This window comes from Theropithecus gelada, chromosome 9 (assembly GCF_003255815.1).
Source record: "Theropithecus gelada isolate Dixy chromosome 9, Tgel_1.0, whole genome shotgun sequence".
NCBI classification, from domain to species: Eukaryota; Metazoa; Chordata; class Mammalia; order Primates; family Cercopithecidae; genus Theropithecus; species Theropithecus gelada.
The window spans coordinates 29,935,581-29,961,008 of NC_037677.1; the positions used below are offsets into that span (position 1 = coordinate 29,935,581).

General features: G+C 40.8%; 1 protein-coding gene across 2 annotated transcripts in view; it reads right to left on the reverse strand.

The window, feature by feature from the left end:
* Window positions 1-20,385, reverse strand: part of PLXDC2 (plexin domain containing 2) — a 463,014-nt gene extending 442,629 nt beyond the window's left edge. Inside the window, exon 1 of one of the 2 annotated variants that reach the window (XM_025396216.1) lies at window positions 19,632-20,385. In XM_025396216.1, coding sequence (XP_025252001.1) covers window positions 19,632-19,743 — 112 coding nt within the window. In that variant the 5' untranslated portion in view covers window positions 19,744-20,385. The remainder of the gene's footprint in view (window positions 1-19,631) is intronic. The other variant, XM_025396218.1, reaches the window with a different exon arrangement.
* Between the last annotated feature and the right edge of the window lie 5,043 nt (window positions 20,386-25,428).

Below are 25,428 nucleotides of genomic sequence, written 5' to 3' on the forward strand. Positions count from 1 at the left end.
TCCTTGATTCCTTAAACACAAATAAAGGCCAGAAAATCCATATTTCACAAATGCTTACTCAGTACCTAATATGTGCAAGGGACTATTTTATTCACCACAAAAATTCATCTTCACAAGAACCTTAAAATTAATTACAGCGAGGAAAAACAACATTCTTTCTTCTATTTATTATTGTAATGCCTGATCTACTTATTGGCGAAAGAACAATGGAGTCAGGATTGCCTTTCTTTCAGGGTGTACAATTGGCTTTCAAAAGTGGCTGAAACTAAACAAATTATTTTACATACCCTGTTCTCGAAAGCAGCTATTATTTCTTTGTGCTGTTAGAACCATTTCGTAGCCCCAGACCTCACTGATAAAATAAAATGGAACTTATTCATTTCTCCTGCTGTCACTTCTTAAGATGAGATTCTCTTTCCAACAGACTTGATTCTATTTGAGTGATTTCATGGATTTAAGGACTTCAGGTTACATAAAATGTGATATCATCTAAGTCTTAATTAAATTTTTATTAGATGTCACAGCAATATTCTTGCATGTGATAAAAGAAAGCCTTCTTAAAGTCAAGTTGCATTTTTGGAGGGCTGTGATCATTTTTGTTGAGACAATGATCCTAACATGGTTTCCTGTATTGGTCATATAGATTCTCAACTCACTTATGCATCTACTGATTGTTTTCCCCCATGCCTATAAATGAGCTCAAATCTCCTTCGCCAGCAAAAAAAAACAAAAAACAAAAAAAAAACCCTCTTCCCTTACGTTCCCCTCTGGCCACTCCCTCTCTGTCATTTACTTCCCAACCATACTTTTTTTTTACTTTCTTTTGAGACAGGATCTCATTCTGTTGCCCAGGCTACAGTGCAGTGGACCAGTCTTGGCTCACTGCAGCCTCAACCTCTTTGGCTCAAGCAATCCTCCCACCTCAGCTTCCTGTGTAGCTGGGACCACAGATGTGCACCACTACATCCTGCTAATATTTTTATTTTTATTTTTATTTTTGGAGAGATGGGGTCTCACTTTGTTGCCCAAACTGGTCTCAAACTGCTGGGCTCAAGTGATCCTCCCATCTTAGCCTCCCAAAGTGCTGAAATTACGGCTGTGAGCCAACACACCCAGATTCCAGCCATGCTTTTTAAAAGGGTGGTATGTCATCCACATTACTGCATCCTTCTCTGATCTTCATCACTATCCTACCACAATCTGCCACCAGTTAGCCACCATTCCTCCACCAAAACCACTCTTACTGAATTCCCTGACCTGCCCTAGTGATGCTTTTCCTAATCTGCCTCTCACTCTACATTGCTCCTCCTGTATCTCCCGCCTGGGGGCCCATTCCTCAGTTTCCCCTTCCCAGACCAGCTCTCTAAGACTCTGACCTTGACCCTCTGCTCTTCTCTGATTATTCCTGCTCACTGGCTGATTTCCACCACCACCAGGTACACCTCGATGATTTGACATCCTGAACTCATCTGAGCCCTCCCTGCTGAGCCCCAGTCCTGGGAGAGTTGCTGTCGCCACTGGTACGTCCCATGAGCACCTCAGTACTCGCCAAGTCTAAGGTTGAGCTCATTTTTCTATTCCCTAAAGCACCTGGAAAACATGAGAATTATCTTAGCTGTCCTCTGATCTGAAGCCTGCATCGCATTCCATCTTTATTGATCCAACAGTGCTGAATTGGGTCTGTCTCCAGGCCTGCCCTTCCTAGCTGCTCTCCACATCACTGCTAGAGAGACCCTTCTAAGAGTCCGTCTGAGTTTGTCACTCAGCTGATAAAAAATCGGTCTGGGTGCAGTCACTCACGTCTGAAATGTCAGCAGTTTAGGCCAGCTGTCCACTTCATGGGAGAATTCAACACCCAGCTGGGTGTGCAAGGCCCTTCCTAATCTTGCTCCTGCTCTTGCCCAACAGGCAAGGGCAGTTCCCTGAAGATTTCACAGTTCTCTGCCCCAGGATTGTTCTCTCTGTTCAGGATGCCCTTCCAGCAACTCTGCCCTCCTGTCACTCACACTTCAAATGCAGACCCAGACATACCTCCCTAGGAAGCTTTCCCTGACTCTCGAGGCTAAGACCTATGCTCCCATTTCTCAATGCCATGGTGAATGCACCCTCTCTCTCTCTCTCTCTCTCTCTCTCTCACACACACACACACACACACACACACCACATTTTCTTACAATTGTCCTTTTTACTTTCCTATTTTCAATACTTCATGGTAACCTCTACCTGGCAAAGGCTGTATTTTGTATCCCTTCACATCACAAAGCTAGGAGGATAGGATACATCTAGCAAATGTTTGTAGAGTGAATAAATAATTATTCGCAGAGCTAAACCTCACCATCAACCCCAACCTAACAGCATAGTAATGTCACTTTAATTCAGTTATCTCAGTCCTTTCGAAACAACTATATATTGAGCCAATTTTGTTTAGTTTATAGGCTAATCCAATTACATAATTTGGAAAGCTTGAAAAGTTCTACTAATGTCTGGTAATATTAACAGTCTATTGCCAGATGTGTATTGAAATGGTGGCATAGATGGTACACAGATAGTGTAGCAAATGGGATATTGATTCGGTCCTCAGAACCACCTAACCTCTTTCTTGAGCAGTTTTCTCTCAGCCCCTTTTTGATACATCTGTCCCTCTGCCTTTGTTATCCCTTGCCTCTTCACAGACACACACAGACAGACAGACAGACAGACACACACACACACACACTCTCTCTCTCTCTCTCTCTCTCTGCCTCTCTCTTTCTCTCAGTGATTTTGTGCTGTTCTTGATCTAATCAGGGGCCTTGCCAAAGGCTTCCTTTCCCAATCCATTGAAACCTGGACACTATACCTGTCTTTTTAGCACACCTGTTCTAGGTTTCAAATGCAGAGTATATGGATGACCATTCCTCCTCCTTGACATATTTCACATTTTCCAAGACATATTACCTAAACCCAAATAAATGACTCTGTAAGTTAATGACAACCTGCAAGTTCATGCAGGAACAAGGACTGGTTCCACTGCTCTCAAATAACACTATGAAGACGTCCACTTCTATTGTCCATATGTTTAGGGCTGGCCTCAACTAAAACACTAAAGGCCTCTGTACAGTTCTGGAGAAAATAAAACAAAAAAGTGAAATATGAAATGCCCAGGAAACTCTGAACTCTGCAGGTTTTTTAAAGATTTGTATTCATTTTTTATTTTTACGTTTCTTATCTTCTACTCATTGACTCAATCTTAGGACAGCTGTCTTGTTCTTACACATAGATTTGCTTACCTTTTTGATTAATTCACTAATGCACAGGTAGCATTTTGGATCCCTTTATACACAGAGCATCATTATCCAAAAAAAGTTAACTTGTCATCCAAGGGAATTGTGTAATCTCCTAAGGTGGTTTATTTATCCCTAGAATCAAACACATTCATAAGGTCAAAGTATTATTTTCTTGCTTCAAAGTAGATGACGCAGCAGAATTTCATTTCGTGTCCTTAGCCCATGCCAAGAAAAGAAAACTGTTTCTGAGATCCTCATCTCATTTTACACAACATGAGTTTGTTAAAAAATAAACTCCTTGAGCGTTCTTTTAATGCACGTTTTACTGGAATAATGTTCTCCACATCCAGATCTGGCTCTAGGCTATCAATGAGTGAGGGGGAGGGTTGTGAATAAGAGAAACGCTTTGCATTCCCGCAGGCAGCCATGCAAGTCTGAGCCTGCTGGAGGTGCAGTCAGCACTCCTAGTTAGATGCTGCTGCTGCAATTTACTGTTCCAGTGGCCATCAAAGGCTCACATTGGCCTGAATTTTTCCCAGACCTGCAACAGTAACACCGTACATGACTATTACTACACCGAGGGTGATATGGCTTTATGTCTGGCACTTTGAAATATAGATACATCAATAACTAATATTTAATAAGATTAAGTAAAGTTTTCAGAGAAAACGCCATGCCTTGCCCTGCCCATTTTTGTTTCTGCCTCTGACATCCTTAACTTCCCACTTCCAATGTCCTTATTTTTTTCTGTTGAAACCCACCAAACCTTCAGAGAACAGACATTTTTCACAACCATTAGTATGACTAGAGAGACGAGTAATTTTACTGCTGTGTTATAGATGAAGAAATGGAGGTTCGGGGGTTAATATTTTTGCTCAAGGTCAAAATGGCAGCAAGGAAATTTCAGAGCCAAGATTTGGACTCAAGCCCATCTGGCATCAAAAGCATCCTTTTAGCAACCACAAGACAATCAAATGTTGTCTTCCCTGGAGAACATTCCCACAAAGCACACCCCCGTGGGACTCTTCCCCGGCTCTCTTGTGCAACCACAAGTATGGGTTTGTCCCTTGCACTACATCCACGTTATATACATGCATATAGTCTCTTGTAAATCACACCCCTTATGTATAGAAACCATGTCTTTTTCTATCTCACACAGTGAATTACAAAATTCAATTGACAGTAGAAACATCTTCCAATGGAAGTTACCCCAGTGGAGGAAAAGGTTAACTAATATAAAAATTAGGCAAATTGAACTTCACAGAGATATTTCAAATTATATGATGAAATGTCATATATTTTAAGTACACATCACACATACATGTGTAACATATGGCAATCTCCAACTTATGTATAAAGAATATGAGATAGAATGGCTAGGTTTCCAATTAACCTACAACAGCCTATTTTATTTCTAATAAGTGCATTGATGCATTCCTCCATGTTTCTTTTAAATTACTGATTAGTTATTGAATAAATGAATGGAAAGAGAAATGAGTCAATGCATTTATTAGATGCAAGACAGACCTTTGAGGGCTATTCAATAAGTCAGTCAACAATTTTAAAATTAAGAGCCTACTACGTGGTAGGTGCTATATCTGAAGTGTAGTTATACAATTTTTGTTTTATTTTTAAATTTTTAAAGTTCTGGAGAATCCCAATAAAAAAAAGTATTAAACAAAATGAATAAGCATTGGCTATGGAGCACTGATGGTCTGTTTGACGGGATTTTTGCCTCTTCTTTCTGGGTACAGATTATTGGACTAACAAAACTATGATATGTCATCCATGAAAGACTTAACGCTCTGGGTGTATACCCAGTGATGGGATTGCTGGGTCAATAATATAAATCATTCTACCATAAAGACACATGCATGCAAACGTCCATTACAGCACTATTTACAATAGCAAAGATGTGGAATCAACCTAAATGTCCATCAATGGTGGACTGGATAAAGAAAATGTGGTACCTATACACAATGGAATATTATGCAGCCACAAAAAAGAATGAGATCATATCCTTTGCAGGAAAGTGGATGGAGGACATTATCCTTAGCAGACTAATGCATGAACAAAAAACCAACTATCACATGCTCTCACTTATAAGTGGGAGCTAAATGATGAGAACACATGGGCACAAAGAGGGGAACAACAGACACTGGGGTCTACTTGAGGGTGGAGAGTGGGAGGAAGGGGAGGAACACTAAGCTTACTACCTGGGTGACAATAAACCCCTGTGGCACAAGTTTATCTATATAACAAACCTGTACAAGTACCCCTGAGCCTAAAATAAAAGTTAAAAAAAAATGAGTTAAAGCCGCCTCTTTCATGGTTTTCCAGTGCCTGGAAAGTTTATCTATTCCCACAAGAAAAATAAAATGACAACAGGAATTGCCGACCAAATAAAGGAAGACGGTAAGTGAAACACCAAGAAAGATGAGAAAAATAAGACCCAGGTACAAGAATTGAATATGTAATATCAGAATGGGACAAAATTTACCCAAGAAAACCAACAGAGAAGAAAGAATCTATCACAGTCACAAATTATGACTTATCTGGTGAATGTCACTCGACATCTGAGATTTGAATCGTTTTAATGGTCATTGATAATAGGCCCTACCAAATGAAATTATGCAGAAAAAATCATTAAGTATTTATTAATTGCATTCTATGAAAAGGTGCACTATGAAAGGTGCCAAGAAAACAAATAAGCAAAAAAAAAAAAAAAAAAAAAAAGGAAACAAACCTTGGTTCCTACCCTCATAGAGCTTACAATTTAGTGGGAAGAACAGTCCTCAATTGAATACTAATACAAATAGCAATATAATTGAACACTTTGATGGATCTCTCAAGACTCTTTCAGTGGCAAGTAACAAATCCCAACTCAAAATCAGAATTTCCTGCTTTATCCGATTAGGCAGTCCAAGATGGCCTATGGATGGCTCTAGACTTTTATCTTCCCAATGCAGCAACTCCCAGGAACAAAACAAACAAACAAACAACAACAACAACAACAACAAATCTGCTCTTTTCCGAAGCATAGTTAAAGAAAGACCGATTAGCCTGAGGTTCAAATGTGAAGGTACACTCTGCATGGCCACTTTTAAGACACAAGCTGGTCATGGGAAATATGCCACTATTAAAAGAAACCAGGAGAATAACATAGAGTGGGGAGAGGACATTCCTAAATAATGGGAGGGTGCTGTTACCAAAGGATAGGGGAAAGAGATACTGAGGAGATAAAAATATCAGATGTTCAGACCGTACCATGAGTATGGAAGAGAGAAATAACTCTGGAGAATGTTTCAATAAAAACAATAAAAGCCAAGGTAAGAAAAAATAATGTGCTCTGAATGCAAGAGAAACAAACCGTTGATTACATGGAAGAAGCTGACCTGAATGGATTAAAACGTGAGCAAGTGGATCACAATTAAAACCGTGAAAAGAGTTAACTCAAGTCACTGAATGTGGTACTAAGAGATTGTATTGATTCTTTTGTTGAAAAATATTTAAAAGGCTGCCCATGGTCTGTATCTGAAAAATCTCTTAAATATCTATTTCCCAGGGGGAATTTCCCAGTTGGACTCTTTCGCCTTGAGATAGGTGGAAAGCTAATTATGTAAATTTCATGGCTCTATCTCTAATTTCTATTTCATTCATTGTTTATCCATATATCATTTTTAACTACAGAATTCTCCCCAGAGAAGCAAATTAACCAGTTTTAATATTTTATCAGACAATTCAAGTTGTGCGTTATAAATTATTAGGATTAAAATCTTGTCCTTTCACAGTCTTTGAAATGTTATTCAGATTTACAAAGCTCAGAAATTTAAAACTGCTCTTGATAACACCGGTTAAACTATCCCTTTCTTTGTTCTTGCTAGCTTAGTATATGACTGGATCATTTGTAAATCATCCTTTGTAAATGAGTTCTCAGTTCTTCACAAATATGTATGACAAATTCTCTTACTTTGCAGTCACTCCATCTCTACCTTCTCTGTACATTTGGTCCTTTTTTTTTTTTATTTTTTACTTTTGAGATGGAGTCTCCCTCTGTCGCCCACGCTGGAGTGCAGTGGCATGATCTTGGCTCACTGCAACCTCCACCTCTTGGGTTCCAGTGATTCTTGTGCCTCAGCCTCTGAGTAGCTAGGACTACAGGTGTCCGCCACCACGCCTGGCTAATATTTTGTATTTTTAGTAGAGGCCTCCCAAAGTGCTGAGATTATAAGCATGAGCCCCCATGTCTGGCCTGTCATTGATATTTTAACCCAGGACATCACATTACAGAAATGTGACTTAGACATTTTGCCCAAAGAAACATGTGGTAAGAAAGTATCAACAAAACTCTTTGCATGAGGGATAAACCTGAACAAACACAGCACCATTTATAAAAGTGGAACACTAACAAGCATCCTACAGCAAATTTTCAGACAGCTTCCTATGCTTGGAGCTAGGGAGCATTGGGGAATCAGTCACAGAAGGCGGGTTATAGTCAAATGCAGGCACAAGTAATTACTACTGATAATCAGTGAAACGATGAAGACATCAAGGCTAAGTGGAGACCTGAAGGACAAAAAGCCAAACAAAAAAAAAAAAAAAAAGGAGGAAAATGTGCTCCAAAAAGAGGCAAAGGCACGTGCAGAATTTCAGAACAGAGACAACGTAGGGGGATCCTGGGGAAGGGCAGGAAGTGCTGAACTTGAACCTGAAGAGGTCAAACAGGACCAGATACCTTCAGCATGAGGGCAACAGAAAGGCACAGGAGTGGTTCCAACAGAGGAAGTACACAGCCAGATTTGCATTTTAGAAAGATCTTTCTGGCTGTGGAATGAAGAATGGGTTCCAGCAGGGCAATTCTGGAGGCAAGGTGGGAAGCCTATGCAGTAAGCCAGGCTACAAAGGCCAGGCCTGTTGAAGACAGGACAACAGAACTGGGGGCTGGAGAAAAGCCATCTGAAGTCAAACAAAAGTACTTGGCATAAAAAAAAAATCAGCTTCTTATTGGCCATGCCTATTTTCAAACATCTCTTCTAAAAACAGCTTGACAAAACTGAGATTGCACCAATCTGGCTTCCTGCATGGAACTGTTTTGCAACGTCCAGACAATGAGACTGTCATGTGCAGGATGACTTTAAATCTTGCTTGTTTTTAAAAATATCTGAAATGAACAACAGATGTTAAAAAGATAAAGAAGGCTAAACAACCAAGAAATAAAACAAGCCGCCTGGCTTTTCCACATACTCCTGATTAAAAAAATACTCAGATCACCAAGCCTGAGTTCAGAGCCATAGCCAGTCAGGGACTGTGCGGAACTGGAGGTGGAGTTGACATTTTCAAATCAAACAAGAAAATTGTACCCCTTTCATTTGCAAATGCCTGGAGTCTAAATCAAATAACAAATTCTATTATCTATAGAGTGGTAGCAACTTGCAAACTGTACTCTCTTTCAAAGTAAATCTCCAATGGGATCGAAATGAATCAGCTAGTGAGCAAATGTTAAGGAGGATCCTAAAGCTTGGAGATTTTACCGTTCTTTCCAAAGCTGTTTCTTAAGTTGCAGCAAATTTAAGACAAAGTCTTTGTTGGAGCATTGCTGGTCCAGAGATAGGATGCTAAGAGGCACTTTGCAAAAATATCATCATGTCTATGTGTTACTTGCCTTGAGCTCACTCTTTCCATTGTGATAGTTCCTAAGAAGCCAGGTGTTAACATTTCCTTCCCTTAGCTGAGTTGTCCATTTTAATTAAACTATCAATCCCCATTTGTTTCCTAGGAAACAATTAGATGTATGGTTAGTTTGATGATGTGATAAGAAAACCTCTCCAGCTCTCCATCTGGACATTTCATTTCAACTAAAAATGGTCACTGTCAAATAGTCACTATTAACAATTTGTTATGATGGCTGGGCGCAGTGACTCATGTCTGTAATCCCAGCACTTTGGTAGGCCAAAATGGGTGGATCACTTGAGGTCAGGAGTTGGAGACCAGCATGGCCAACATGGTGAAACCCCATTTCTACTAAAAATACATAAATTAGCCGGGTGTGGTGGTGCGCCTGTAGTTGCAGCTATTTGGGAGGCTGAGGCAGGAAAATCACTTGAACCTGAGAGGTGGAGGTTGCAGTGAGCCAAGATCGTGCCACTGCATTCCAGCCTGGGCAACAGAGTGAGAATCTGTCTAAAAAAAAGAAAAAAGTTGTTATGAAACCCTGTGGTACTTGTTCTGGCCATTAGATGTTGTAGAAAAGAAATTACGTAGTCTCCCAGTTGTTTAGAAATGGAATTATTTACAAAATGACCCAGAGATTTAATAAGATTGCAATCAAAAGCCCAAAAGTTTGTAGCAAAATCTGAAATGTTTATTCTAAAATGGCTCTGGAAAAGGAAAGGACCTCCTGAAAGAGCCAGCTTCTGAAGAGCAAGAACAAGAAGGACGGGTTTGTCCCATCAGATATAAAGACTTATTATAAAGCTATAGTAATTAAGACTGTGTATCAGTACAGGGATAATTATGGGTTCCCCCACCCTCTTTATCGTCAAAGTAGATTATCTCAGCAGGGCTTATTTCAGGATTTATCTTTTTGGAGTAGACCTTTCACAAACCCAATAACCCAGAAATTCTAGCTCTAAATATAAGCCAAGCATCTCCTGCATGTAAACAGGAAAATACATTTGCAAGGATGCTCCTACCCCCACGTTCAAAACAGCACTAATTATCCATGGATGGAAAATTGAATAAATCAGTTGTGGACGAGCAGATTACAATTAAGTCCAACCCAAGTAGACGCAGTTGCTAAAAACAAAACAGCAAGTGATGTGATTTATTACACAACTCAGTCTCCACCAAAATTGTTTCACAACATAACCATCAGCATTTTGCAAGTCTTTCCATATTAACAAATGTGACCACAAGATTCCGATACAGGAGCTATATTTACTCACACTTCACGTAAAACAAAAGGTTTTCATAAAATTCATTCATTTTGAACAAAAAATTAAACATGTTTTACAGCTACATAAAACTTTTAAAGCCAGGTTACAAATCAAATTAGGTACAACTATACATTATACAAGACATATAATATCCTATGCTAGTGTAACAAAAGCAGCATAAGAAAATAAAGCACTGAGCAACATCTTTGTAATATAGCAAGAATGCTCTCAGACTAAAATGTGAAACAAAATTTGTTTTAACCTCACAAGTCAACTTGATTCTCACAGGGCATCCACAGTTTTCAAAGTATTATAATATTCTTCAAATTTTTGTTGTATGACAAAATAATCTAAAATGACCCTCTTGTTTCTGCTCCAAACAAGCACCAAGGAAAAAAAAGTGCAAAGACACAGTGGTATGGCTCTTAGTTCAATTTTTGTTTCTTGGAATTAGCAAATTAAATGGCTAAATGACAAGAACAACAAAAAATTCAAAGGTGTCTATTCCCAGGACCTATATAAATAATAAATAGAATTAAAATGGCTAATATCAGAAGCAATAATTCTTGAAAGAATTATGGACAGGCAGTACATTTTGGGCAATCTTTAACATAAAACCGTGGACTGGCAAAATAATTAGGAGGTTAAATATTTTAAAATTAAAAGTTCAGGACAGGATTCCTTGAAGTCACAGGAACCCATACCCACTAAGAACATGATTCAGTATGCCCAAAATTATCTCACATACACTTTTCATTGGAATATTTTGCAAGGTAGATGGTATTTATGTCATTTGTATATAGACATTTCTCAATGAATTCAAGGGAAAAGATAGCAAAAGGAGAAGGAGAAGAGAGAGCCAAAAGGAGAAGTCGGCTGTAATACCAGACTTGGTCCCGCCAGCTCTGCCCACAGGAAGGTGAGTGGGCCCTTTTGACCAGACAAATGAACAAACAGACAGCATATAAATAACTAGGTTCATTAGGTCAGTGGTAGCTACAGCTTAAGTTTGTATGTCGGAAAGAATTAAGCAAATAAATGTAATAGATTTAGCATGAACAGTACCTGAAACATACCTTAAATACTTTCCCATCTTAAAACTCATCATTATTGGTGCATTTCATGCTCTAAATGATAAATTCTGCCTATCTTACTTCCCTTTTAGGCTTTAGGGAAATAAATATGTTATTGGATGTTCATATTATGGTTTCAGAGAGAAAACGGTAGGAGTTACTACTGCAAGTGGATACACACAGAAGCATAAAACTACTACCCAAAAAACATTATTGAATGTCCAATGTTCCATATTCCAGCTGGACCCAAGAATACAGTATCCTAATCTAAATGAACCAGAGTGTACTTATGAAGCATCATACTCAAAGAGAATATATCAGTTTTATTTAGACTTTTCGTATTACTGAACACTCCAAGGAATATATAGAAAATTGACTTTTAAATATTCGAATTCCTATTCAGTTTTTCCATAGGGCAAACTCTTAATATTCTCTCCATATTCTCAAAGCCTCAATGAGCTACACACCTTACCTACAGGATGAGACCTCGAGCGACATGGATTCTAAGGAAAATGTCCGATTATTGAGTAAAAAATAATTGAGGAACTGAGTAATAAGATTCCAGACAAGGAAAAAGGAAGTCAGTCTACATCTTGGCCTGTGACCCTCTCTTGACAAAAATCACAGACCGCTATCTATGATAAGGCCTCAAGCAGAAAGAATGAAAACAGCCTATTTTAATTTGAAGGGTAGGGGAAAGGTACTAGTGCTTAGATCTGGTTTGATGGCCTCTGGAGGAAGAGATTAAAAGTCTGCATTTCCAGTAAGGTCACTTAGTGTCTGACCCCATGTTCAGATCTGTAATCTTTAACGGGCTAATTCCAAACAGGCCCCTGACAAGACCTCTAATTCTATTTAAATATACAAATCTATACTATCAGTCCACAGCTTACCACCTTTTTAATTAAAAAGAGGAAAATAAAACCAAACAATAAATATGAAATGAGTTCACTGTCTGGTTATAAACACATGCGGAATATTTCATAGTCTCATCTTTTTTCAGTTATTATTCTGTTAATTTATAACACAATAAATAGTGGAAGAAACTGTCTTGCTAGAAGCATCACTACTTACTCTGTCATTCTGCAGTAACTTCCTCAGCTTAACAGAATCATTGTGTGGGAGGCAGTGAGGGAAGACATCCTGTGTGAACTCAGTGAAGAAAGACCTCTCAGAATGGAGTACTCTACAGAGATAATTAAAGCTTTGGGAAAATGTGCTCAGAATAAAGTCAAAGGGCTGGAATTCATCAGATTCAGAGAAAGCAGAAAGCAACTTAGTGATACACAACCTTATGTATTATGGCGATTCAATCTTATTTGCTTTTTTCCCAAATAAATACCAAATGAGATTTTAAGTGAGAAAGGTAAGATGAAGACAGAGGTAAGCTAGCACACAAAATGTAGGCCAGAAGGTTTACATACCGGTTGGAGGTGGACCACCAATTGTGCACTGAGATTTCAAGAAACCAAAATTTAAATGGTAAAACTCCGAGCCCCTATTTATAATGTCCAGAAGATACAAACAAGTTCAAAAGAACTATGTCTGTTATTGAAACATAAGATCTCTCACCCTGTCCCTGTCTCTTTCTCTTTCTCTCTCATTTTCTCACGGCATACTATCTCGGGGAGCAGACACTGTGCAATGTATTGCAGAATATCCTCATCTACCTCCCTGTAGCAGCTATCATAGCAAGTTTTTTATTATTTTATTTTTTGAGATAGGGTCACACTCTGTTGGCCAGGCTGGAATGCAGTGGTGTAATCACAGCTCATTGCAGCCCTGACCTCCTGGGTTCAAGCCATCCTCCCACCTGAGCCTACCAAGTAGCTGGGACTACAGGTATGCACCACCATGACCAGCTAATTGAAAAAAAAAAAAAAAACAAACTGTAGAGATGAGGTCTCCTCCCTATGTTGCCCAGGCTGGTCTCCAACTCATGGGCTCAAGCAATCTCCCTGTCTCGGCCTCCCAAAGTGTTAGGATTACAGGTATGAGCCACTGAACCCACCTCAAAACAAGTTTTATGATCATATTTTTTTTTTTTTTGAGATGGAGTCTTGCTCTGTCGCCCAGCTGGAGTGCAGTGGCACATTGTCAACCTCCGCCTCCTGGGTTCAAGCTATTCTCCTGCCTCAGCCTCCTCAGTAGCTGGGACTACAGGTGCGTGCCACCACACCTGGCAAATTTTTTTATTTTTAGTAGAGATGGGGTTTCACCATGTTGGCCAGGATGGTCTTGATCTCCTGACCTCCTGATCTACCCACCTCGGACCCCCAAAACAGTGTTGGGATGTTGGAATCACAGGCGTGAGCCACCACGCCCAGCCAAGACAATATTTCTAAAGCCTCCATTATAGTTTAGTGGCATGAGGCCTAAAGACAGTTTAATTCAAAAGCAATCTCACAAATAATCAAAATTATTTAGTAGTCTTCAGCTTCAGTGAAATGAAACATCACAACCACCATATATGTATGCATATGTACATATATATGTATACTGTATTTTAAGATATTAAATTAAAAATATAAGTAAATATGCAGTCAGAAACTAGCAGTATAGGAGAATAGTGGAATAAACTTTTTGAAAGTCCTATCTATCAATAGAAGGTTTAAGGCATATGACTGATTTTAAAATGGGCAAAGGGCCTAAAAATTGACATTTCTCCAAATAAGACAAAAAAAAATGGCCAACAGGTATATGACAAGGTCCTCAACATCACTAATCATTAGGGAAATGCAAATCAAAACCACAATAAGGTATCATGTCACACCTACTAATATTAAGATGGCTACTGTACACCACATGTTCTCACTCATACGTGGGAATTGAACAATGAGATCACTTGGACATGGGAAGGGGAACATCACACACCACGGCCTATTGTGGGGAGGGGGGTTGGAGGAGGGATTGCATTGGGAGTTATACCTGATGTAAATGACGAGTTGATGGGTGCTGACGAGTTGATGGGTGCAGCACACCAACATGGCACATGTATACATATGTAACAAACCTGCACGTTGTGCACATGTACCCTAGAACTTAAAGTATAATAAAAAAATAAAAATAAAAAGACAATAGATGGTAAGTGTGGGTGAGAATGTGGAGAAAAAGGAACCCTTACACACTGTTGGTGGGAATGTAGAACAATATGAAGTTGCTTCAAAAAATTAAAAATAAACCCGCATATGAGCCAGCAATCTCTCTTCTGGATATATATCTAAAGAAAATCAGCCCCTTTAAGACGTATCTTCACTCCTATGTTAACTGAAGCATTATTCACAATAGCCAAGATATGGAAACAACCTGAGTGTCCATTGATGAATAACTGGATATATATTCCATATAAATTGCATATATAGTGCATATATATTATATATTTCATATATATTATATATTGCATAGATAGTGCATATGTATTCTATATATTGCATAGATAGTGCATATATATATGCACAATGGAATATTATTTAGCCTTAAAAAAGATTTTGCTATTTGTGATAGCATGGATGAAGCTGGGGGACATTGTGCTAAGTAAAATAATTCAGACACAGAAATACAAATGCAATTTGATTTTCTCTTATACATAGAATTTGAAAATAAACAAGCATCATGTTGCACAGCTTAAATACATATTATTAAAACTTAAAAATTAAAACAAAGAAATTTTTAAAAGAAATGTATAAAATAAAAAAGATATGAGATTAAGAACATGAGTGAACATTCACTCAGAAACCAGCAGGATAGAAGAATGGTCGAATGAATTTTTGAAAGTCCCACCTAATAGAAGAAGGATAGTTTAGCAGACTTCTGGATCTTGTGCTTTGGTTTCAACAACTACTCTCTAAAGTTAGTTTTAAATTTATTTCTATCCTATTGATGGACAAACTCTCAGCATGGGAATTATTTTAAAAGTCTCCCAAGGTGGCATTCAAATTAATAATTCAGCTTGAACTATAGTTCTATTCAGTTCAATTAAGTCCAATAACCATTTATTGCAACTATTTATTGGTAGTTGCTACAGCAGATTCAGAAATAAATGACAACAGACCCTGACCTCAGGGACGTATGGTCTGGTCTAATGGAATACATGAGAGAGAGGCGGAAATGGAAAGAAAAGGAAACCCTACAGTATCAAGCAAGTGCCTTTGAAGAAGGCATAAAGTGCACTGAGAATTCTAAGACAACACGTCCTTTTGTGGAGAGTGTCACTTGAGATAAATCTGTAGGAAAAATTGGAAAATGGATGGATGGAGACGGACTTAGAGAAGGAAGAGCAGGAGGAATGGCAGAAGTGTTAATGCATGGTACACACTCAGGGAACCTCCAGCAGCTCATCTGGTGAGAGCATTCAAGAACAGGCAGGGGAGAGAGGGTGGGAAAGTGCTTGAGGCCACACTGCAATGGCCTTGAAGACCATGGAGAAGAGAATGTATTTAATGTGATGAGGAAGTAACTGAAGACTTTATTTATTTGTTTGTTTATTTACTTATTTTTATTTTTATTTTTTTGAGGCAGAGTCTCCCTTTGTCACCGCCCCCCCCCCCAGGCTGGAGTAAAATGGTGCTATTTCGGCTCACTGCTACCTCCACCTCCTGGGTTCAAACGATTCTCCTGCCTCAGCCTCCCAAGTATAGCTGGGATTACAGGTGTCCACCACCACGCCCGGCTAATTTTTGTATTTTTAGTAGAGATGGGGTTTCACTATGTTGGCCAGGCTGGTCTCGAACTCCTGACCTCAGGTGATCTGCCCACCTCGACCTCCCAAAGTGCTGGGATTACAGGTGTGAGCTACGGCGCCCAGTCTGCAGCTGAAGACTTTAGATCCTGTGATCAAGGTTGTTGATCAACTCATTCCTCTTTAAAAACATAATGTTTCTGCAATAGGAGATAGTTTTAGGAAAAAATGACAAAAACTAATTGATAAGGACACATATTTTCTACATCTCTGCATGAGAGTATCTGATTCTTGTAGTAAGGAAACCTGTCTGGAGCAAAATTAATCTTTCATTATTAAGTTTTATTCAAATACATTCTCCCTGACAAGAGTTTATTTCTGAAGATCACACTGAAATGTGCAAATTCTCCTGATTATAATAATTCCAGGCTGGGTGCGGTGGGTCAAGCCTGTAATCCCAGCACTTTGGGAGGCCTAGGTAGGTGCATCATGAGGTCAGGAGTTTGAGACCAGCCTGGCCAATATGGTGAAACCCTGTCTCTACTAAAAATACAAAAATAGCCAGGCGTGGTGGTGGGCGCCTGTAATCCCAGCTACTTAGGAGGCTGAGGCAAGAGAATTGCTTGAACCCGGGAGGCAGAGGTTGCATTGAGCCGGAGATTGTGCCACTGCACTCCAGCCTGAGTGACAGAGTGAGACTCCTACTCAAAATAATAATAATAATAATTCCAAACCTCTATGCAGACATTCATGAACAAACAAAAACATTATCTTTGACATAAATGTTCTACACTACAATTATGTCTCAGTCCAAACTTACCTGACCTCAAGCTTCAAAACTTGTATCTATTCGCTAAAGGAAAAAGAAACTCACATTTCATATTTTTAAAAATTTGCATGTAGCCTCAAGTCATTGATTGATAAAATAATTAACCTGTCCTTTGTCCAACAATATGGACAGATGTCCATTTTGTAATAAATATTCACTTGAATTAACCCCTCTATTATACTATTTTGCTCTAGGTTTATATGCAAACAAACTTTAGTGATTATGTCTCAACAGCAACACTCTCATAACAAACTCTACAAATTAGTAATAATTCAAAGTAAATTGTTTAACTCCAACAAAAGCAGGAAATAACAGAAAAAATCTTTAACCAGAGAAAGAACAACTAAAATAAGTGTAAATTATATGATAAACTACTTCCCTCTAAAACAGAAAAGGGAATAGAGGAAATTAGCAGTTTCTCTGCCCTCTGGTGGCAATAAAATCAACTGCAGCATTTACTAAAGTAATGCATAATAAAATGTCCCAGTTATGAAATCAGATATTTCTCCTGTGCCAAAATGTCTGTAATAAAAATCCTGATTGTTGCGTGCCAAATTTCAAGACTGTTGGACTTTTCCCCCCATATCGAACTTTTATATAGACTATTTTACAAAAAAATTGTGTATTTTTTCTGTTTCACCTTGCCATTTTTATATATTCAGTAAGCTAACCATTTAATTACAATATTTTCTTCTTAAAACTACATGTAAATTGATGTCCAGGAAAGAAGCTACTTTGGTTTAGAAAAGTCTTCGAAAATTTGCCAAGGAATTTAAAACCATTCTTTTAAAAATCAATCCTATCAATATATGGGCTTCTAGAGTATATTTCTCATCAGAAATATTCAACTAGCTTAAAATACCAGTACATTGATGTTGAACATTTTAAGTATTTTATATTTCCCACAGCAAGAGCTTTTAATTATATGGCCAATCTTACTTCGGGATGAATTTCAACCTCAATTTCTGAACTTCTTGGCATAGCAAATGTGTGTGTGTGTGTGTGTGTCTGTGTGTGTGTGTACATATATTCTTTTTTCAGTAACATTACTGGAAAAGGTTTATAAAAAGATAAACATTTGCTGGCATTTATTTATTTATTTTTACTGCAAATGCAGTATTTATTCCTAGTGCCTAAGAAGTTTTTAAATAAACAACTTGGGATGCAAGTTGGCACACACATCCTTTTAGCCTCATTTGTGGTGGAATAAATTGTTTTCATTAAGCATCTATTCATACCATGAATAAGTACATGAAAATCGCTGTTGCAATTTTTAAATAAATGTGTTCTTTCCTGGAAGGCTAAAAGTGTTATTTTTTTCCGACCAGTGAAACATATCAGAGAAATAAACAAAACGTATAGTCTACTGTCATAAATCATACACAGTCAAGAACAACCTATGTCCATTAATGCAGAACAATTAAATGTGACAAAGACAAATCAACACTCAAGAAATCTGCATTTTATTCTCAGCTTTAAAAGTATTGTCATCCTATTGCCTCCCTATACATACACCCCAACACACACACCCCTCCAACCATAAATAAGAGCGCAGTCAGTATCTGTGTTTTATCTAGAACAGTTTACACCAGGGACAGGCGAAGTGTTGTGACTGTCTTCTAAGTCGCGGCTTGGTAAATTTCACTCAAGGGTTTCCTTCAAGATCTTCAAGATTCACCTTGCCTGGCATCCCCAGGTGTACCCCCAGCCTTCCATCTGTGACTTTCAAGTTTGACTGTTGAGGACGCATGCATACTTTCTGGGCAATCATTTAAATTACACACACACACACACACACACACAGACACACACACACACCCCAGAAAAGAACAAATTGATTATCCTAAGCAGTAAGTTTTCGTTTTCTTTTATTTTCCCTCCAAGTTTTTTTCTTTTTTTTCTCGTTTCACCTCCTCTCGAAGTCCACCCGAATTCACCAATTTCTGCCAAGATCTCTTTCTGCCTGTGTCTTCACTTTCTTCACTGAAAGGCAGAAATGGGGAGTAGGCACCCAGCTCGCGGGGGGCAGGGTCCCAGGAGGCAGCCCTGCGCCTTCCGCTCGGCGATCGTCCGCGGGGCGCGGCTCCCCGCAGGATGCGCACCTGCCAGGACAGCCACTAAGAGGATGCGGAGGTTGGGGGTCCTCCCGGGGACAAAATCAGGGCACCCTGAGGAACCCTCTGCGCGTTCAGGCCTGTGAAGCTGGCAGGCGGAGGACAATGGGAGCAGGGGTAAGCATCCAGAGGCGCGCCCGCCCCCACCTTTCCCACCTGCTCCCCACCTCTGCGCCGGCCGCACCTACCCCGCCCTACTTCCAGGGCCCGCTTGGCCCGGTTCACTAGACAGAGCTACTGGGGATTGCCAGGGGAAGGAAGCTGCTGCCACAGGGAATTTTCTCATGCAGAGGGGAGACCGGCAATCCCTGGCTTTCACCAAGTCCCCCACCCACCCCACATCACACACTCGCTTAGTTTAACCAGCAGCGAGGAAGGAGGAGGAGCCGTAGAGCACACAGCCTGGAGATGCCAGGTCCTAGGAGATGTATCCACAGAAGCAGCTTGCTCTCACACTGGAGCCCTCCCGGGGCTACTTAGGGGAGACAGTACCACCCCCTGCCGCCCAGGTGAAGTAAGCCCGAAAGCCTCAAGAAAACCCCTAGTCCCCGGCGTCCTTCTCTTTTTAACCCTCTTTTCCCCATTTGGGAATCCTAAGTTTACCCGAAAAGCAACTGCAATAAGTTTCCCAAGGGCAGGCAGGTGATGTAGGGGGAGAGAGTAGGGGGGGAACGAGAGATCCAGGAAGGTCTTCAGCTGTGCACAAAATCAAAAAGCCAAAGTGCATCTTACTTACCAAGGATTTGGTCTCCGGGTTTCCCATCGGCGAACCGAAACTGGTCCGTAAAGAAGTGGCAAAGTAACACAACTCCTGCAGCGGCCAGGTCGGCCCTCGGGAACCTCGCCATGCCGCCGCCGCCACCTCCCTACCCAGCCCGCCAGTCCTTCGCCGGTGCTCGGGGGCTCCCGATGCAAGAGGCGCGACCGGGCCAAGCGCTGCGGATCGGTCTCGGTAGGACCCGGAGGCCTTTGTAAATGTCCCTGCGATTTCACAGTAGGGAACCGAGAGGAGGAAGAAGCGAACGCGAGCAGGAGCGCAGCCCTCTTCGGACCTCTGGGGCTCTCTTTGCAACTTGCCACACTCGCAGCCCTCACCCGACTCTGAACAACAACTGCGGGGAGGAAAGGCCACTTGCAGCCGGGGCTCGCAAACTGTCGGTTCCACTCGGACAGCGCCACCCCGGTGCCCGCAGACGGTGACTTCCGAGCCCCAGCGATGCGCTCCACTGGGTTCAAAACAGATCTAATTCCACAGCCAGCGCCGCTGCTGCCTGCTCCAGATCCACTAGGGCTGGTCGGCTCTGCAGGAACTTTCCTCTGTCTCGGGATGGCCCCGGCAGGAGGCTTTTAGGTTTGCAGGAAGGAGGTTGATGGCGAAACCCTCCGGACAAGTTTTGCTTCTTTTCTTCGCCCGACGCAGGGCGCGCGTCCGTTCTCGCAGCGGGAGGAATGGGCAGCTCCAAAGAGCTGAGCCCTGGGAAGGTTCGGGCTGCAGCAGTCTGAGGTCCGAAGCCAGAAAAAAAAAAATGTGTGTGTGTGTGTGTGTTTTAAAAAAAAAAAAAAAAAAGAGAGAGAGGAAGAAGAAAGGAAAAGGGTGGGGTGGGAGGGAGTCAGGCTAGAACCTATCGGGAGAGGGTTCCTCCAGGCTCAGGAGGAGGTGGCCCCAAGCCCCCGCGGAGCCCCAGGAGTTTGGTGGCGGAGGAGGCGCTGCCGTCGCCACGCTCCCCAGCGCTCCTGCTCCACACTTTGAGGAGGGAAGGCAGCTCGCAATTTGCCAGATCTGCCGCCGCACCCTCCTCCCTCCTCCCTCCGCCCTCCCCTTCGCTCCTCCAGGCTTCTCCCACCTTCCTCCCTGAAACCGGCAGCCCGCACCGACCTGTCCAATGACTGCACTTTCCTCGGGGCTGGCTGAGGAGTCGCCGCCAACAGATTAAGCCGGGGGAGCCTAGCGAAGGGGAGGGAGAGGGCCACTCTAGCCCCGCGCGCCCCCGGCAGCCGGCTGCCCCCCAGCGCGGGGAAAGGGGACGAGTACGGGGAGCTAGCGGGGGAGCCCGGGGCGGTACCTCCGCGCTGCCTGGGCGCCATCGCCGCACCCTGCTCGCGCGTCCTGGGCAGCTCCGCCAACTGCTCCCCCCACCCACCTGGCGCCCGGGCCGCCTTCGCGCCAGACTGCGGGGGGCGATCGCGCCCCGCCCCAACCCTGGCGGGGTCTCCCTGGGCAGGAAAGGGTTAACCACAGCTCGCTCCCTCCCGGAGGCTGGGTCTGGCAGTGGCTGGGTGTGGAGAAAGCAAACGAGAGCCAGTTGGGTTACCGACTCCGCGAAGCCCCCTCGGACCCCAGCCCCGCGCGGGAGGGTGGCGGAGGGTGGCGCGCCGCAGCGTGGTCCTCGCCGTTGCCGCCGCGGCTTTGTAAAGTGTCAGCGGGGGCGAAAGCGAGAGTTTAAAGGAACAGGAGGCCCATTGAATTTCCTACCGGGGCTTTTAGGGGATCTGGCTCCCCGGTTTGTTTTTGTTTTTTCAGCTCGGGGATCTGTTTCCGCGTTAACCCTTGCCGGCCCTGTCGTTAGTTATATTATTTTGCATACAGTTAATCATTTTTGAAAGGGATAAATACAAGGAAAAGAAGCAAAGCGCTATTGGTTAAAAGTACAGGATCTAAAGCCCAGATAACCTGGGCTGGAATTTCACTTGCCCCGCAATGAGCAATTTATCTCCTAGCCTCAGTTATCCATCCATCAAATGGAGAGAATTAGAGTAACGCCCTTATAAGGTGGTTGCAACAGATTGGATGAGTTAACTGTATATTTAATAAATGTAGAACATTGCCTACCGCAAAGTACGTGGCTTTAAGTGTTTCCCAAGCAAAAGTGAGAGAACACTTCAGTCACGTAACAAATTTCCATGTGTTCTAAGTTCCAGTTCCTTTCCACTCCAAGCTCTGAAGAGTCTATGGATGCTGTCAATAGATGTCTCAGCTTGCAGCAAAACCCACTGGAAGTGAATCCGGATAATCAATCTACCTTTGCAAATGTGATGCTCAAAGGATGGCTCTCTCACAAGAAATATGTTTCCCCTAATCCAATACTCAATCTGCTCTTTATTTCCAAACGACAGATATACACGAATAAACACAAACATATGTCATGCCTACAACTCTTTATTATGCCACGCCTACAACTCTTTATTATGCCAGGACCCTGGCTCTTTCCTGAGCTTTCCTCCCATAGGTTGATTTCTACTTAGGTAACGATTTTTCTACTTAGGTAACGATTCTTCTATTTCTGCTTAACCAGGAGTGTTTAAATTCCATGTAATATTACATCTGAATTTGAGTACCTAGATACATACCTGCTTAAAATCAAGTTTGAAAACTGAATCTTCTCATCAAAACTTGATTGTGCGGTTGACCCTTGAACAACAGGGGTTTGAACTGGGAGGGTCCGCTTTTGCATGGATTTTCTTCCTCCTCTGCCACCCCTAACACAGCAAGACTAACCCCTCCTCTTCCTCCTCCTCTTCAGCCCACTCAATGTGAAGACGATGAGGATGAAAGTCTTTCTGATGATCCACTTCCACTTAATAAACAGTAAGTATATTTTATCTTCCTTATGATTTTCTTACAACAGTAGGGTATTAGTAGTTAAGTTTATGAGGAGTCGAAATTGTACATGAATTTTCTACTGGGTAGGGGGTCCGTTCCCCTGACCCCCATACTGTTCAAGGGTCAACTATAGTTTAATTGATGCTGATTCTTTTTGAGAATCATAAATCCATGTGGAAAGCATCCCAAAATATTCTGCACAACTCCAGCTCTCATCATATCTAAAATAATGGGGAATCCAGCAGAAACTATTTCAAGAAAGCACCTCTTTTTTTAGACTGGGTTATTTCTCCTTCTTTCACAGTAGAAAAATAAGTGTTTCCTCCTCTGACAACAAGTAAATCCCCACCTCTCCTTGCTATCATTTTCTTGCTTTTTTCCTTTATTATTTTATGTGCATCTTCGTAGCGTTCATTTTTCTTGTTACTTGCGGTCATCAATGCTCTGCCCCTCCTGATTGAAACTATATACTTTTTGTAAGTAGAAATTTGATGCCAAAATTTGAAAGGGGGCTAAATGGTCATTCAGGGTCAGTCGGGAAAGACTTTTATATGTTTGGTTAAGTTACTGATGCTGCTGAATTGTACTGGTTTACTCCTATCTTAATTTTATTCTGAAGAGCTATACACATAGTAAATGCAGAAGTATGGGAGAAGATACAAGTAAGCAAAACTCAATCATGCTTGATGAGATTTGCTGTTCAGAAATAAAGATGAAAGAGCAACATTGTATAACAATAAACTCAAGCTTTGATCATTTGTCTTAAATGTTGATGAATAATTATTTTTAAAAGTATATTCTGCCTTTACATTGTAGCAAGGAATGAATAAATAAAATGTATGTAGGACAGTATGCTCAGAATGAAATGGAAAAAGTAGATTACTCTTATCATTCTGGCTAAAGTAGGGTATTTTGTGGCCTAAATTATTTGGGTTTGCCATATACATTTCACCACAGTAGAAGTGTCTCTTTCCATTTTGTAGTAACAAAGTAAGCGTTCATGGAAGATGTTACATCTTCCATCTGACAGGAGGGAGAGATGTAGTAATGGCTGGAGATCTGTTTGTATTTACTGTAGACACAGGAAAAGAATTGGTGGTTCTTTCACCCACTCCCTTCATTTTAGCTAATCTCTCAAAGAACAAATGAATCAGGAACCACAAATGAATAGCACTTAGATTCTTTGTCCATGACAAAGATCTGGAATTCATACGACACTCTCTCCTTTAAAATAATATATCAGAATCATTCTCAACAACATAGAACTTTGGGCAAAGATTAGCATGTGATCTATTGCCGTGTGGATTTCAAATCTGTTTACAACCCTTATCTCTACCAAGCTTCAGAGAGATTTTTACACATTCCAAGTGCAATACTATCTATAGAAATGTGCTTACAATTAATCACCTTGTTTCATCTCTGTCTTTAACGATGTTGTGTTTCCTAGGACCTGTCCAAAATTGGAACTTGGCTAACAGGATGCTGAAGAAAACAGCATGCTCCCTTGGAAATGAGATTCTATACATGCTGTAGAATACTTGACATTTATTATAATCTTTTCTTAACTATTCAGGAAATAGTTTTCGTCCATTTTAACAGGATTTGTTAAAACTTTCTACAATTGCTGTCAGATAAAGGGAAATTGCTATTAGTGAATTGCTTTTATTCAGTCCAAATATTATGACCTTTCTTCTAGGTCTCAGCAATTCCTCTCCCTCCTCATTTGGTAGGGCTAATTTTTGACCTCTGGTATGCAATTACAAGACTCGTTTGTTCATCTTGGCTGATCTGCTCTCAGAATAAACTGGAATTCTATTGTACTGTTGATGGGTAATTCCAGCTTTTTGTTCTTTACAGTTTTAAGAAGAAAATTTTATCAATTCTGCGTTTGAATTGAATAAACATCTTTTTAAAACTTACTTAACAGCTAACATAACTCTTTTTAATTGGAGCGTTTCACATACAAGAATACTTTATGCCTTTTAGCCTCCTATAAATACTGCATGTACTATTTAGATGAAATTAACAATATAGGCACATTCATAATGAAACAATATCTTGCATTAACATGGCATACATGTTTATAGTCTCCTTTCTGAATCTGAATGAGCTACAGTGGTTTTGACCAGTAAATAGCAAAACATAAAAATGTAAAAAAAAAAAAAAAAAAAAAGTAGAAAAGATGTTAATAAAATGGAACACTATATTCTCAAAAGGGGGTAGGAGCATTATGTTACCTTTATTTTTAAATGGCAACATTGTATCATAGAAACTTAAACCTTATTCCCAAATTGTGCTCAAAGATAGGTTAAATTCCTACATTTTGCAAATAAAGGAAAATGGGCAAGTGCTCAGCAAGCACTTAGTGAATTGAAAAATGAAATAAACATGTTAAAGAATATGCTGTACAATGCAGAGTGATGGGGCACCTGGAAAAGTTCTCAAGTGATTATTGCTTTGGACACAGTTGTCAGCCTTATAGCCTATCCAGATTTTGCTAAACTGATGGAAATATCTAAACTGCAGGAAATTTGACTCTCAAATATCAGCCCCAGGAGAAATTGTGCTTCTGCAGAGCCCCTAGTGGAGGCTGTTACTCCTGGTACAGATCACAGGGCTTCTTGTGTTGGAGGCAGGACTGCTCTGATTCCCACAGGCACCACCACTGCTAGTGTCCGCCAACATGACTTGTACTGAATTTCCTTTCCTCATCTTGCATTCATCCTGTTTTCTTTTGCCCTAGATTTCCAGTCTTTTTATTTCCATATCTACAAAATTTTTATTGATATATAATTTACATAGCTTAAGATTCACCTTTTTTTAAGTGTACACTATTCAGTGGTTTTTAGTATGCCCACAAGGTGGTAAAATCCAGACTACCATCTAATTCCAGAACATGTCATCACTCCAAAAAGAAACCCCATACCCGTTA